Source organism: Pteronotus mesoamericanus, unplaced genomic scaffold (genome assembly GCF_021234165.1).
Source record: "Pteronotus mesoamericanus isolate MK-2021 breed Mesoamerican mustached bat unplaced genomic scaffold, CSHL_Meso_final scaffold_31, whole genome shotgun sequence".
In the NCBI taxonomy this organism is placed as follows: domain Eukaryota; kingdom Metazoa; phylum Chordata; class Mammalia; order Chiroptera; family Mormoopidae; genus Pteronotus; species Pteronotus mesoamericanus.
In genome coordinates, this window is record NW_026555312.1 from 30,795,372 (window position 1) to 30,811,811 (window position 16,440).

The following is a 16,440-nucleotide window of genomic DNA, read 5'->3' on the forward strand; positions in this document are numbered from 1 at the left end:
GCTGGGCCCTGACTGCTTGCTCTAAAGGCCCGTGCACTTGGAAATGATCTCTAAGACATTCTGCTTAGGAAAAGTTTCCGAAACCAGAAGGCTAAAGCCAAGGTCTGGGCTTGAGATGCCTTACCCCATGATCATACAATGTCAGGAAAGTTGCAAGCATGAAAATGATAAAGAGATGGTCCAATGGCAGCCTCCTTTCTCTGGAAGGTGGCTGTGTTTCTTGCTGAAAAAGACCTACAGATTATCTCCCTTTAGTTGGGGAAAAATCTGAGAAGCAAATAAGCATGTCCACACATTGGCCCTCAAAGGAAGGGGATATAACTCAGACTCAGATGCACATACTTCCCCTCCTCCCTGTACTGTAAACAGCTATGGCGTGGCTGGCCTGAACTGTCACCTTGCATGCCCTTTGTTTTCTGAAGATGCCCCACTCAATAATGAATGCTGAAATCTAGCATCCATTCTAGTTGTGGTGATAACTGAAAGGAGAGAAGTAATTTCTCAATTCAAATTTGGGGTTCAACACCAAACTCTGCCCCAGCACACAAGCAAAGGTCTCCAAAAACATCCCAAGAGTAAGACTACAGAGAGGGGAAAGCACTTCAAAAAGCAGTGTGGACACAACCTGTTCACTTAGCCTGTGTCCAAGTGATGACACTAGCTAGATGCTGTTGCTTCATTCTCAGGCTTTTCAAATCAGGCTGGACCACTTCCCTTGCAGGTGTGGCAGGCACAAGGTCCACCTGCAGTCCCTACCAGCAATGAATTATTATCAGCACCTGAAAATGGAAAATTTGCTTAAACCAGACTTCACTGAACCAGGCTACATTTAAGTCATTAGTTTTCTTATGGCTAAAAACAATGACGGCACTGATAGAGCCATTAACTCTGCTTTGGTTCTTAACCAACCAACCAACCAACCAACCAACCAACCAACCAACCAATCACTTGTAACTTCTCAAACATTTGATTGCAGATGGAAAGACCTTCACCCAAGAAGTCTGCCACCAATCCAGCCCTCCTGGGCTAAACATCCCCTGGCATGCCATCACTACCAAGATACTCAGGGTTCCTGCTGTTCTGTAATCACATGCTTTGCTGCCCTGACCTGGAACCAGAAACACATTGCTCTCCATAGGCTCTTTCCTTTAAACTGTTCTTTACCTTTTAAACTCGTTGGCAAAACTGCATCTCCTACGAAAACTTTCCAGATGTGCTCCAGTGAAACTTACTCTGCCCCATCTAGTGTCCCCAGAACCTAACATGGCCACCCATGAGAGCTTTCTTGTTAAGGATCAATGGCCAAAGAACTGCAGAATATCTGCCCGGAGCTCCTGTTCTCCACACCCTCTGTACCCTGGGGTGACCCTGCAGAAAACCCCAAGGGCTGTGCTCAAAGAATTGAGACTAACTAGAACCCATCAAGGGGTGTGGCCTTAGGAATAATAATTACGATGTATCCACCTCACAACATGCAGTAACTAATGGGATCGTGTGTTTACATGCTTTGAATGTTACACCACCACTTAAAGCCAGTTGCTTCCACCCTCTCGGGATTCTGTTCATCTGCCAGCCTCCTACTCATGGTGTCATAGCATTTTCTTGCACGATTTTATTCAACTCCAGTGGTTTAGCTGATGATGCTGAAATCTTCATCTCCAGTCTAGATCTTTCTCCTGAGCCCTGTACATGCATTTCTGTCGAACTGGGAATATCACATGAGCACCTCACCCAGAACTGAACTTGGTCTGTTCTCAACTCCATCTCTGCCTCCTGGAACTCTCACATCCATTGGTGGTGAGCTGTCCTTGCAGTTCCTCAAGCTATAACCTCAGGTACCCTGAACTTCTCCCCTGCTTCACTCCCCATGTCTAACCAGTAAGCAATTCCTATTCATTCCAATTGAGAAATGTCTTTCTATATTTTGAAGCTGTTTTATAAGATACCCACAAGTTCACAACTCTTGATGAACTGTTATATTCTTTTCCAATTATATTCTTTTCTTTTGCTTTCAATTCTATTTATCTGATAAGACTATTGCTATGCCATGTTTCTTTTGGTTGATGTGTGCGGAAGACTCTTTTTCCATCCTATGATTTTCAATCTTACTGTGTCACTTTGTAGAAATGACTTTACGAAAAAACCCTACTTCCCAGTATCCCAGTTCAAACTCTCCTCACTTCTGACCAGGGTTACTGCAAGAGCTTCCTAACAGCTTCCTTGATAGCAATCTCTCTCATTCCATGTCTTTCACTAGTCAAAATCCTCAAAAAGAAATATGAATGTGTCACCTGATTTTGTTCAAAAATCTTTGCTACGTCTCTGTTTCACACAAGATAAAGATGAGACTTGACATATAAAACCCTTCCTAATCTGCTCTGACCCTGTTTTTCCAGCCTAACCTCCTACAAACCTGCTCCACTGAGCCCTTCATGAGTCCTGGAACACACCTTGCCTCTGCATGTCCAGTGCCCTTGCATGTGTGCTTTCTTACTTAGATGTCCACTCCCACTTCAACTGTTCCTCCTCACCATTACTACTTAGCAAATCTTTGTAATTATTTAGGATGACACCAAACTGTCAGCTCCTTGGCAAAGCCTGGCTGACCTGGCAGGGCTAGTCATTTTCTCCTGGGTGCCCCAGGGATCCTTACCTCTGGTATGTATTGCAACTCTGCACTGTTGTAAGGATTTCTGTGCCTGTCCCTTCTTAATGCTGGGCCCCATCTTACTTTTCTTTGTAGTTTATCCCCAATCTCTGCAACAATGAACATTTGCTGAATCTGAAGGAATAACTCCATTATTTAGCTAAAAGGAGAACCGAAGACAGCACCATCTTCATCCCACCAGGCTGACCACCTTCTTCACTCTATAAGCAGTTGTCCTCCATACATCTCCGGTGGCTTTGGGCTTATTCCCCGCTTCCTAACCAGCCTGGAAGGGCTCTTCCTACTGAGACACAGCTCCCCACTGAACCAAACCATCTTAGTCCTACAAGGTTGTCTCAGCACCCCTCTTTACTAAGCTCCCCAGCTCAGGGGCATGAGGCTCTTGTATGAACAGATAGAGCATCTACCATACCATCTACGCCATGCACTTCAGCACTTCCCGGTAATCTAGGTGCTGTTGTGTTGATATGTATCATCACTCCAGCTGCAGCACAGGTAGGAGACCATGTGCTGCATGCTGCTCCTGGGACCTGAATTTGGAAATCCTGGAAGGTCTTGCCACTGGCATATTCTCTACTGAGGCCGGGAGGGATGCAAACCAGGCAAGCCCATTCTGGGAACATAGCACTTGGCACACAATATGCTTGGTGCTTGACCACACAGAGGCATCAGGAGAGGTGGGACCAGAGCGGGGGCTAAGCAGAACACGTTCTAGAAACTGGGACATGACTTAGAGAAAAAGTCTGGAAAGTGTTTTCAGGAACTCTTTCAGGAAGCTATATGGGGACTGGTAAGTGTGAGTACTAAAGAGAAGTCCCACAGCTGAAGTACAGGGGGCTCTAGAAAGCCAAGCAACAGGAAGGTTAACCCAGATCTCTTTCATTTAAAGACAGAAAGAATAATTCCTCTCTAGAGTCAAAAAGTACTAGAAGATTTCAAGCCCCTTCGAGTCTGTTCATGTCGCAATTTTGGCTTTAGAACCCAACTGCAAGTGAGCTTGCCACAGAAAGGTCAGCAGCCAGATGGAGCTGCATTCTATGCACTTGACTGCCCACACACAAGGAACTCAGATTCAGCTTGATTTGAGAAAGAGCAATTACTAGACAGTTTTCGATACCTACCATAATCATTTCTATTTGAGTCATTTCTATTTAAGTCTGAGGTTGGCTTCAAACAAATTTACCTCAACACATAAAAGCTGCTGCAAGCCTTTGGTATAGTAGGTACCACTGATTTTTGGGCGGCATCAAAGAGAATTTCCTAGAGAGGTGAAAATGACTGAGGCTCACTGGAAACAAATGTCAATCTGAAAACCATTCCAGGTCAAACAATGACTTGTTTTCAAAAGTCCTGTACCTCATTAGTGATTTGATAGTATGGTGTTTTTTGTGATGCCAGTAAAGTAACTGAAATTATCTACATTGGAAACAATGGCCAATTCAAATAGGAAATCTTGCCCAATGTTTCAAGCTATGTAACTAGGGGAAATATGAATCCTAAAAAAAGGTCACAAACTCATTTGACTGAAACAATCAAGTAGCAGTAGAGCATAGCTGATATGAAAATAAAATGTATACATTTGAAGTCTGTCTTGGGTCATCTTCTCCCTTTAAAGGTTGAGATGACTGAAATGAATGCTTTGTACTGCCTGACCATGAACAACAGGAATGTAGCTTGTCTGTTGTCACACATTCACACCTGAATCCATGGGAACCATTGTTACCAAACATAGAAACTACTCCAGCCAAGCCTGAACACCCAAATGCAATCTACCTGCCACTATGATGACACCAAGAGTATGGCCACCTGCCTGCCTATCTTCCTTCCCCACCTTTCTTCATTCAGAGAGATACAATGAACATACTTCCATTATATAAAATAAATACAGAGAAAAAAGTGAAACTCATCCTTTCCACCCTCTTCGTATACTACTTCTTTTTATCATTCTTAGGAGTTTGATATGGTCCTTTAAAACCCTTAGGTGTGCATTTACACATTTTTGTATGTAGAGCAGAAATGTATAATTGATACTTAATTTTACTTGCATGACATCGTATTATAGATATTATTCTACAACTTATTTCTTTTGCTTAACAATCTTTTTCTGTACACACATATAAACCTTCCTCTTCTCTTTGAATTGCTGCAGAGCATTTTTTAATATGGATGTATCACACCTGACCAGTCCCTTCTGTTGAATACATGGGTTGGCTCCACTTTTTTTTTTAGTTACAAACAGTGCTGCAGTGAATATCCTTGCCCATACACCTGTGTACGAGTCAAGATGTGGCTCTGAGCAATTATCCTTCTTGTGCCAGGAGAAATGTGGCCTATAGCTCCTGTGACTTGGTCATGGACAGGATGAAACCAGGGGTCCTGAGGGCTGAGGACTGATGTGGTTACCACAGAGAAAGGTGCAGCTGGGTGAGGCCCTGCAGTCTGACTGAGTGGCTACCAGAGGAGGATCGCAGGCAATGAGACTCTCCATCATGACCCAGAATATGTGCCCCTGTGCCTTGAATGTACTCTCAGCAGTTCATGATCTGGCTATAACCTCCCTGAAATCTCAGACAACATTTCAACCAACTCTGCCCCTACCTTGAGCATACAGTCTTGTCTGTGGCAAATCTTTTAAATCATTACTCACTGGCTATGTCTTTCATGGATTGTCCTTGTAGAACCAAGCTCCTAATGCAAACCGAAGGTAGCTGAAGGGCTCTCAAGTGATCAGTCCGAAAGTCATAGAAGTTTCACAGGGGATTCTTGGCTATAATAACTTAGCAAGAGATAATCCTGAACTATAGGCCACAACTGGGCCTATAACTGTCAAAGCTTACAGGGCCTCTATAAAACAGGGCCTCTATAACTGTCAAGGCTTACAAGTGAGGAACTGCACACAAAATCCACATAATGAAGCTGCGGTGACTTAACCAGACCCTCTGGCTTCACAGATTACTTGTAATTAACAAACCATTCTTGGCACATCTCTTCTTTTAACCCTCACCTCCACACCAATGAGCCACAAATCACCAATGGCATGATTTCTCACTTTGGAATGGAGTTGAAAATGCATGAGGCTCTCACTCTCAGCAAGCATCTAAAGAGGGGCCCCAGTGTAGCAGACCAGGCTGAGTGCTGCAGGAGAGCACAGAACCCCAAATGTAGCACCTGCTGGCAGCAGGCCTAGACCAGCTCAGGAGCCTGGGCAGAGGCAGTGAAGAGCTAGATCATCAAACAGAGGTTAAAGAAGCCTGTTGATATACTAAAGAGCTGTCAGAGAGCACACACAGTTCACAACCCAGCAAAGAGTACAAACATAAATATTATAGAAAAAAGGGAAGAAGCCCTGAGATTGGAGGGCCCTGGGAGTGTCCTCAGAAGAAGGAGAGTGGAGCTGAGCTTTGGGAGAGGGTAGTATTTGGCCAAGCAAGAAAGGATGGGAGAAAAAAGTGCACAAAGAAGCATAGTTTCTTATACTTCCAATGCCATCTAAAAGCTTGGTTCTGGTTTTACATTTGGGAAGCCAAAAAAACTTGGAGAGAAATGGGGTTGGTCACCAGAGAGACATGTAGCAGGGGAATGAGGTCCTTCTAGGAGCCCCCTCAGTGTCTCAGCACCACCAGCTGGAGAGACTGAACATCTTACCTTGGTGAGTTTCCTCATAAATAAATGGGTAAATGAAAAAAGCAGAACAAATATGTAGATAACAGTAAGTGTCAGAACCAGGAGAACTGGCCAACTACAAACAAAACTCTCAAAATTAAATTTTGAGCCTGGATGCCTCAAAAAAGAATGTCTTTAGTGTTAAAAGAGCTATAAAACAAAATCACAAGGAACAAATGCCTGCCTATGAAGTCATCTCATTCTTAAAAAATGATAACAAGAAAGCTACAACTTAAATGGTTCAGAATATAAAAGTTGCAACTTAAAATAGAAAGAATATCCAAGCTGAATTCAAGCTAAAAAACCTATTATGTATACAAACAATGCTCTGGTTCAATATTTTTTACATTTCATCCTAAAATATGTATTATTTAAAAATTAAAATTCTTTGGGTTACTAGCCCAGCAAATAGTTTTTAAAGCATTTTTGTTAATAGTGAAAAATAGTTTTGTTTTCTGCAGGTGTTCTGGTGAAAGACCCAGAATGAAAAATGAAACAAACTGAAATTTTTCACATTAGAAAGACAGAGTTCTGTTTCTTTTTTCAAGGGAAGGGAGAAACCTTTCATTATTCAATATTACTTCCTCAGCACCTATAAACAATATGAGGTTTCTGATTTGAAAAAGCACCATCTTCATGACAGGAATTTTTACCCACCTCAGAGCTGAAGCAATCAATAGGCGCTAAAGACACAGCTCAGAAATAAGAAAACACTTTTGACCAAATGCAAGCAACTTTCCAACCAAGACCTAAACATAGAAACATATGGAGGGTTTTTCCCACTGATATGTTATATTTACAGGCCTGGGCTTAATTCCCACTGAAATTATGTATGTGGCAATGATGTTTCCCTCCTGGCTCTGCTGCCTGCTAGCAGGTGATCTGAGCAGCTTGTCAGGGCTAATTATGCTGTGAAGGGACGAGGACAATGCCATGTGCCTTGCTGGGCTCACAGAGTTCTGGGAGGATTGAATGAGAGTGGTGTGAACTTGTGGAGCCCCGGTCCCACAAGAAGAAGTTATGTTTTGCCACTCTGCACTAGCCTCTTCTGGCTGGAATACCATGAACTAGATTTCCGAAATTTCCAGTCCTTTCCAAAAAGCTAGTCACATGACTGTTCACTGCAAATGCCTTCAGAGCCACATGGCAAAAGAGGGACCTTGTCTTCAGAGCTCCCACAGCCTATGTTCCTACTTGATTCCTAGTGCCAGGGGCCTGCCCTGCACCAGAGCTCTTTTTTCACTTACTGTAATTATTATTAATACTTAGAAAATAACCATAATGCTATATTGTTTATACTCTAAGGGCTTTGTCAGGGCAGATATTGTGATTTACTTCCGTTAACTCCAGCACCTACACTGTGGGGCTTGGCATGTAGTAGAAGCTCAAAAAATAAATGTCATTAACTCCCCATACTCAAAGGGAAGAAATGTCTGGACAAGAGACTCAACAGTGCAAGGAAGGCATGTGAGGCAAGTGAAAAACAAAAATAATGCTCATAAAAAGTAGAGAAGAATAAAATTCTGCGTTGGTGATGGTCTGGGGAAACACACACTTTCATACACTGATATGGCAATATTCACTAACACTGTTAGCAAAATTAAGGGCATCAGTCAGGCTGTTAGAGCAGGGGACCCCAATCTTCATGCTGTGGACCAGTACAAGTCCGGGCCTGTTAGGAACTGGGCTGCACAGCAGGAGGTGAGCTTGAATATAATGCACTTGAGTCATTCCGAAACCAGTCCCCTGATAGCCCCCTGGTCCTTGGAAAAATTTTCTCCCATGAAGCTGGTCCCTGGTGCCAAAAAGGTTGGGGACTGCTGTTTTAGAGAACCCAAGCAGTGAGACACTCTGAGGAAAATCTCTGACCTGAGATAGAAGACCCAGGTTTCTATAAAGCCATACACCAGCTACTGGGTCGAGAGCAAGCCCCTTCATGTCTCTGAACTTCATTCTTCCTTGTGCACACAGTGATAGAGTCAAAAAGGTAATCTCTTGGACCCTGTTCAGCTGACATAAAAATGAAGTCAAAGTTCTTCAGAATCTCTTGTGTCAGCTTAGGGCTGGCTCACATGAGTATGAAGGTCCCCAAGTTTCTACCAATTTTCTAAGAAGAGTCTTCATTCCAAAAGATCTACTGCTCAAATATTCTTTGGAAGAGAGAATAACTGAGGTCTTTTTCCCTTCGCTGACCATCTCACTTCAGGGTTCAGAGGATAAAGTATTCCTATCTCATCCATCAAAGAAGCATCAAAGACAACCTGGCTCTACTCCATAGCCAGAGGCAAGGTCCAGCCACTCCAGAAGCCCGAAAACAGTGTCTTTCCTTTTCTTCTATCAGGTGGCTGGAAAGAGAGTGAGACCCTGCTAATGCCGTGTTGGAAAACTCTTCCAGATATTACCCAAATAATGGAATATCAGATCTAACCCAACTAAAATCAACTAAGTTCCTTAAAGTATTTCCTAAATAAAATCAATAAATGTATAATAAGTAAAGATGTCTTCAACATATTCATGAGGCCTTTCATGGTGGTTGCACTTTAGAGTGTCATTACTGGCTAGGTGTTATAACAGATTACACCTAAGATGATGTAAAAGGCACAATGTGTAATCTCCCATTCTGCCTACCAACTATACCAGGATGTCACAAAAATTCATCCCAAGGAAGCCTCAGTTGGTAACAAGATCAGGCTTGGTATCACCTCCTTGACACTACTCCCCTCAGCTTATCAGGTGTACAAGCATTTCTCTGAAGAAGCACCCAATCAGGAGACTCACCCTAGACTCCAAAGGGCAGCAGGCCCCTTTGCAGGGTCCCCCTTAATCTGGGTCCCCATGACCCAGAATTCAGCAGAATACAGCTCCATAGATAAACTGGTTCCTTGCTCAGAAAGACTGGTATATGTGTGTTTTCAATGCATAACTTGAAAACCTTAATTTTGTCAACACAACTGTAAATCTTCCAGAGGGCTGTTAAAGTCCCTACACTTATTTATTTTTTTTGCAAAGCATCACATTCTAGGCCTACTGTTTGACAGCCATCCTTTGAGAATCTTCTGAGCCCCTGACCTATGACCTCTGTTTTAGAAACCACACTGAACAATATGACTTCCTGCTCTCCCTTAGCTTCCATCACAATAAGAGCAGACCTAAAAATTCTAAAATCCCTTGCTAATTGATGCCAAGCACCCAGTGCTTTTAAACCCATTCAGATGCTTGTTGGAAATGATCCAAAGTACCTACAGCATACTGCCCAAGACATAGATAGCTTCACGACATCAGGACTCACAGAACTCCCGCATGGAAGTGACACAACTGAAAGCTTTCAATTTTAGGTAGTAACTACCTCCTTCTTCCAGCCCAGCCTCAGGCTAGGGCTACCCAGAGTAAGTTAGGGGTCATAAGACAAACACACATAGTTTTGAAGCTCTTAGAAAAAGAAGCAGGTTCCAGTTCTCTTCTCATTCTTTATCCTTCCACTCTTTATTAGGGTCTCTCACCAGGCTGGGGACCAACTCAAGATAGGTGCTCAGCTCTGCATGCAGTCTGCCCTCTCACCTTTACCCCTGCCCTGCCCTTATTTCCCTCTAGGGACCAAGGCCAGCATAACATGGAGCTGCTTGAAGAATAAAATCCACCTGTTATTTCCCTGCTTACTCTAAACCACTAACACCCTTGACCACTGGCTGGGTAAGACCATGGCTTCTGGAACTGATTTTGAAATTTAAGACAGAAGACTGCCTACATGCATGAGACGGAGGCTAAACCAACGTCTGAAACATTTGGTCTGTGCCTGGTGAGTCTCCTCTATTCCAGTAACTTAACGTGAGCATGTCTGTTCAGAAACTTCTGGTGTCTCAGTTTCCCCCCGTTGTTATATCAGAGAAGCTATTGTTTTAACTTTTTATAAGAATGTATTCATAAGTTACTTGTGAAGTTAAAAATGAATACAATAGGAGAGGTGATATTAAATTGTATTATGCTATGAAACAGTAGTCTAACCCTTCATAAATATGAAGTAACTGGAAAGTACTTTTATCAAGCTGAGGTATAATAGCACCAGAAGACTACAACAGGATGTTGCGAAATTAAGAGCCATCCCGTGAAGGTACTAAGTTTCTCTTTCTTTTTTGAAGGCATAATCTGTCCTTATAGACTGAGATACAGAGGGAATAAAAACAAATAGGTAGTATATCATTGATGGAATACAGTTTGTCCAAAGTTCTAAGGGTTTTACACAAACAGTGGTCTCTATACTGGGTTACAGTCCCATCTGTTTTACTTTCTAGCCCTTTGTTTCCTGGTGTGTAAAATGAGGAGGTTGGACTGATAAGGACAGGAGCTTTTTATTTCTAATACTTGAAGATCTTATATTTAGAGAGGAGTTACACTGTGAACAGATCGAAGGGCCATGTTCATACATGACAACATGCTCCTCTAAATGCAGAATGATGCTGGGAGGAAGGCTCGAGGGTGAGGGCAGGAAGGACATTTACGTCATTTATTAAAATAAAGGAAACCTCAAGCCTCATGTTATGATTTAAGAGGAAATCAATCATGACCAACTTAAGTTTGTCTTATCATTGTGGCCATGGCTTGGCTATGTTTTAGATATAAACTGCCATTCATAGATGAAAAAATGGAGTAGCTAACTTCAAAAAAACTGTTACACTCTAAAAAATGATATGCTATTATTGTTGCTGTGGTTTTCAATAAAATCTTCCTGCAACACAAATTATAGCACCTTAACAAAAAAACATGAACTAAAACACCAGAAGGAAGTACAAGCTCACAGACCTGGAGAAATGAACCAAGCTTTATTTACCACCTATGGCTCTCTGGTGTTATAACATCTAATAGAATCACTTATCATTCCATGTCTTCATTTGTTTTACACTTACGGCCATCTGGAAGCTCCAATGGCTAAGGAAAATAGATTTAAAATAAAAATATATTATCTATTCTTGAATAATATGAATTTAAATGAAAATAGCTTGAACTAGGTTTATTTCTTTCAGAACAAGTCACTCCATTCTCTCCAACACCTAACCCTAAAATAGAAAAATGCAATATGCATTAAAACTACACATGCATTGTTTTATAAAAAGAGATAACCTGGGCTCTATCAAGCCTAATGGAAAAACAGATTTTGCTCGTGGCCAACAGCTCAAGCCATCCTTTATGGTAATAAAGAAGATGTTTTTCAAATTAGTGTACAGGCAGATACACCTTGCTTACTTGAAAACCAAAAACACAACAGCTATTTACACTGATAGTCTCTGTACCAGAGAGGCCTTGGAAAATCTCCAGTGACAATTTATTTCCCATTGTCTTTTATTACCAAATGTAAATGGTACATAACTGAACTTAAATGTAAAAAGAAAAATCAGGAAATGAGCAACCTGGATTCTAAAACTGGAGATACTTTTGAAAGGAATGAAATGGGTTTAAAATATCCTTAAAATACAAAGGGAAATAAATGCAGCGTCAGCTTATTCTTTGTCAAATAGCCAAGAAAGCCAAGCTGGCAATGCAGTAGGAGTACAGTCAGAAAAACCACATCCCCTCCCATCTTCCACAAACAGGGCATGGGTGTAAGTCTGGCCTGACCCAAAACTAACACTACCATCCTAGGCACCCCACAGCATGCAGCTCTCTTACCTCTAACATCGGCCTCGCACTGTCGTGGACAGATAGGATATGTGTCACCTTGTTCTTGCTCAACTGCTCTGCATCTCTGGCATCTGACAAAGAAGGAAGACAGTTCAATATTCTCTGCAAGCAAATTACTCCTAAAGTTTAGCCAGGAAAAAAAACCAAAACATAAAATGACATGTATTTTTTTCATGAAACTTCATAATTGACCATACCCAGAATAATCAAGATGTAGGAAATTTAGGGTTATCTCTTTTTATGTATTTTGCATATAACTAAGTTTATTTCTGATTGGTACATCTTTTGCTACAAAGTAGTGATCTAAAACTTGAAAGGTATTTAGATTGATAAACACTGTAATCATGATGATTGCTGTTTAAAGAAAGTGAACCGATGAGGTCATTTTATAGTTGACATCTGTTAAATTGCACACACAATAAAACATATAACAATAAAGATGTTTAAAATATTTTAAGGGCTTTATTTAATTTTTTTTATTGATTATACAGTTGTCCCATTTTTTTTCTCCCCTTTATTCCCCTCTGCCCTACACCGCCCCCAACTCCCAGCATTCCCTCCCCCCTTAGTTCATGTCCATGGGTTGTACATATAAGTTCTTTGGCTTCTCCATTTCCTATACTATTCTTAACCTCCCCCTGCCTATTTTGTACCTACTACTTATGCTGTTTATTCCCTGTACCTTTTCCCCCCATTCTTTCCCCTCCCCCTCCCATTTTACTGTTCATAGTTTTTGATCTTAGTTTCATAGTTTTTGATCTTCTTTTTTTTAGATAAGTCTCTTTAACGTTTCATATAATAATGGCTTGGTGATGATGAACTCCTTTAGCTTGACCTTATCTGGGAAGCACTTCACCTGCCCTTCCATTCTAAATGATATCTTTGCTGGACAGAGTAATCTTGGATGTAGGTCCTTGCCTTTCATGACTTTGAATACTTCTTGCCAGCCCCTTCTTGCCTACAAGATTTCTTTTGAGAAATCAGCTGATAGTCTTATGGGAACTCCTTTGTAGGTAACGCTCTCCTTTTTTTTTTTTCCATGAACATGGTATATGCTTCCATTTATTTGTGTCTTCCTTAATTTCTTTCTTCACTGTTGTATAGTTTTCTACATACAGGTCTTTTACCTCCTTGGTTAAATTTATTCCTAGGTACTTTATTTTTCTTCTTGCTATATTGAATGGTATTTTTTTCTGATTTCTTCTTCTTCTATTTCATTGCTGGTGTACAAAAATGCCTTTGATTCTGAATATTGACTTGTATCCTGCTGTTTTGCCAAATTCACTTATTAGATTGAGTAGTTTTTTGGTGGAGTCTACAGGATTTTCTACGTACACTATCATGTCATCTGCAAACAATGGTAGTTTTACTTCCTCCTACTCCTTTTCTCTTGTTGCTTTTAAGATTCTCTCCTTATCTTTAATCTTGGGTAACGTAATTACGATGTGCCTTGGCATGTGCTTCCCTAGGTCCAACTTCTTTGGGACTCTCTGAGCTTCCTGGATCTCCTGGAAGTCAATTTCTTTGGCCAGATTGGGAAAGTTCTCCTTTATTATTGTTTCAAATAAGTTTTCAGTTCCTTGGTCTTCTTTTTCTCCTCTGGCACGCCTATGATTTGATGTTGAATTGCAGGGAGCATCCAGATTACCAGGGTTTTGAACTGTGCATCTGATAGGTTGGTTATCTGTTCATCGCTTAGTTCTATCTTTGGACCTTTGATCTTTCATTTGGGCCATATTTCTTTGTCTCAGTGTGCCTGTTATGTTGGTCAGGGTAGAGCCTTAGGTATTCGCTAGGGCGGGGCAACCCAAGTTGCTGAGTTGTGATGCTGGCTGTGTGGAAAGGGTCCAAGAGGGAACAATGCCACATGCTCAGCTCTTGTCTGGCTTTCAGTCACTTCCCCCACTACACGCAAGCAAAGTGGGCCCTTCTAGTGTTGACTCTCAGGTGGGTGAATTTGTGTACATTCTAGGACCCCATGGGTCTCTCCAACAGACTTTCCTGTGAGCCTGGGAGTTTCTCCTGCTGCTGCAATCTTCACAAGTTTTTACATCCAGAGGTTGTGAGGCTTTCTTTTCCCGCACTGGAACCCTGGATTGTGTGGTCTATCTCGGTCCCCAGCTGTTACTCCAGTTTATCCGCATGCAAATGTGGGACTGCCTAGTCTGCCAGTCACTGCCTTGCCCTCCTGGTCCTCCAGTCACCCCCTTGCTGTGCTTCCTCTCCACCCCAGTGGCCTGTCTCTGCCCCTTTTACCGGTCTGGATGGATGTTTCTTCTTTAGCTTCTTGGCTGTCAGACTTCCGTACAGTTTGATTGTCTGGCAGTTCTGGTTATTTTTTGTTTTTAAATTTGTTGTTTTCCTTCTTTTGGTTGTGCGAGGAAGCAAAGTGTATCTACCTACACCTCCATCTTGGACATAAGTTCAGATGTTTAAAATATTTTTAAAAATTACCTCTTAATGATTAATAATCTAAGTTAGAATTAAGCACAAAAGGCCCACTAACTATAGAAGAAACAGGAAGTTGCCAGAGATGACTTTAGCCTGATATAAAAAGCAGGGATAGGTCCAGATGCAGACAAGACTGGTTTACAACATACTTTAGGGCGAAAGTAAAATGGAACATTTTCTAGAAATTTCACACTAATAAATTTCACAGAACTGTCTATAAGTTATGAGTTGGCCATTAAATTATCTGCATATAAAACTAAGGAGACACCCAAATTACATTCCTTTTCAAATTTACCCACCTGCAAAAGAAAAACTAAATGAATCTCGCCAAGCTGGGACCTACCTGCTAATTTACAAAACAGGGGTTCAGGAAGAAACAAGATAGTCACTTGCTCTATGCCTTTATCCTGGTCTGGTGTGAGCTTTTTAAAATGAGAGACAGTAAAATGGACGAAAAATCAAATGTTTAACTATCATGTTTCTGGAGAGTATTTAATGACATGGGAAAATGCTCAGGATATAATGTTAAGCAGGGGATAAAAACTGGTACAAAAGTATTAAATACAATATTAATACAATCAACACATAAAAACTGACAGACACATACACAGGGGGGATAAAATGCTATAATGAATTAGCCCCGAAAGTGGTAAATTTTAAAAGAGGAAATTACAAATGTTTTCAATTTTTTTCCTTTTTTATATATTTTTGTGTATATTAGACTTGAGTGCTTCTAAAAGTTTAACATGCATATGAACTATCTGGAGGGCTTGTTAAAAAGGAGGATTACTGAGTTCTAACCCAGTTCAAGGTATATGACAGTGCTGAGGAACATCCATTTCTAATATGCCTTGATGATCAACCTAAAACTAAGAACACAATTGTAAATATTCTGCAATAAGCATGTACCACTCTTAAAGTGAGTAAAAAGTAATTTTGAAGTAAAATTACTTTAAAAGTAATATTAAAATGTTGGATTTAAGACTTTCTTCATTGCTCCAACCATCTCAAATTCAGAGGTGCACAGCAGCCACCTACCTCACACACAGGGACTCAATACCAACCACACCCTCCACTCCCTGCCACCAGCTATCACCAAGTTTCAGCATCAGTGAGCTTTGAATTAGGCAGGAACTAGAATCATTTAGCATCCCACAGGCAGCCTGTCTTCACATTTTTAAAAAATGTGATTTTATAATCACCATGAGTATTTATGTGAATTTACAAGTGAAACAAGAGCAAGCTGGAGCTTTGGTGTTCACAGATGAGACCAGACAAGACAGGGCAGAAAAGGCAGGAGAGACAGTGCAACAGTGAGCTTCTAAAGCCAGCTCAGGAGACTCTAGGACAGCATCTTTCAGATTCTGATTCTGCCCAGGATTTGAATTTTAAAGGTCAATATTGGTTTAAATATTCTTCTTCCCTTTTTTAAAAAACAGCTTTATTGGGATAATTCATATGCCATAAAATTCACCCCTTTGATGTGTATAATTTAAGGGTTTTAGCATATTCAGAGTTGTTTAACCATCACCACAATCTAACATCAGAACATTCTCATCACCCCATAAATATACTTTTGTAACACAGATTAAGGCAAAAAACAAAAAAAGTGGTTTGGGACTAAGATTATACACTTGTGAATATAGAAAAACCACTCAATACCAGTGATGAGACAACTGACTCTTGGACTCCAAAGGAAATGGTTGTTCCTGGTGGACGATGCTCCTTTTGGTTTCATTACGGTGCCAGCTGCACTGACACGCCACATTGGAGTTGCCCTTTTCCATAAGCTGAGGCTCTGTCTGCCTATTTGAGAGTGCATACGATGCTTCACGAAAGCTATTAGATAACACTGGATATTTGATTCTTCAGGACTACACCTTTTTGATGGTTCTAGAGGGCTGCCTACACCCATGGGCACTATGGTAACGAGCTATGGATGTAGCTGTAAGTCTCTGGCTGAGGGGCTGTCAGCTGGCTCATAT

At 41.2% G+C, this 16,440-nt stretch overlaps 1 protein-coding gene across 2 annotated transcripts in view; it reads right to left on the reverse strand.

Annotated features, from left to right (window-relative positions):
- The window catches only part of DUSP22 (dual specificity phosphatase 22), a 65,328-nt gene that overhangs the window by 25,790 nt on the left and 23,098 nt on the right, over positions 1-16,440 (reverse strand). For both annotated transcript variants that reach the window (XM_054591992.1, XM_054591990.1), the window contains exon 3: positions 11,993-12,075. In XM_054591992.1, the coding sequence (XP_054447967.1) occupies positions 11,993-12,075 (83 nt within the window). The remainder of the gene's footprint in view (positions 1-11,992; positions 12,076-16,440) is intronic.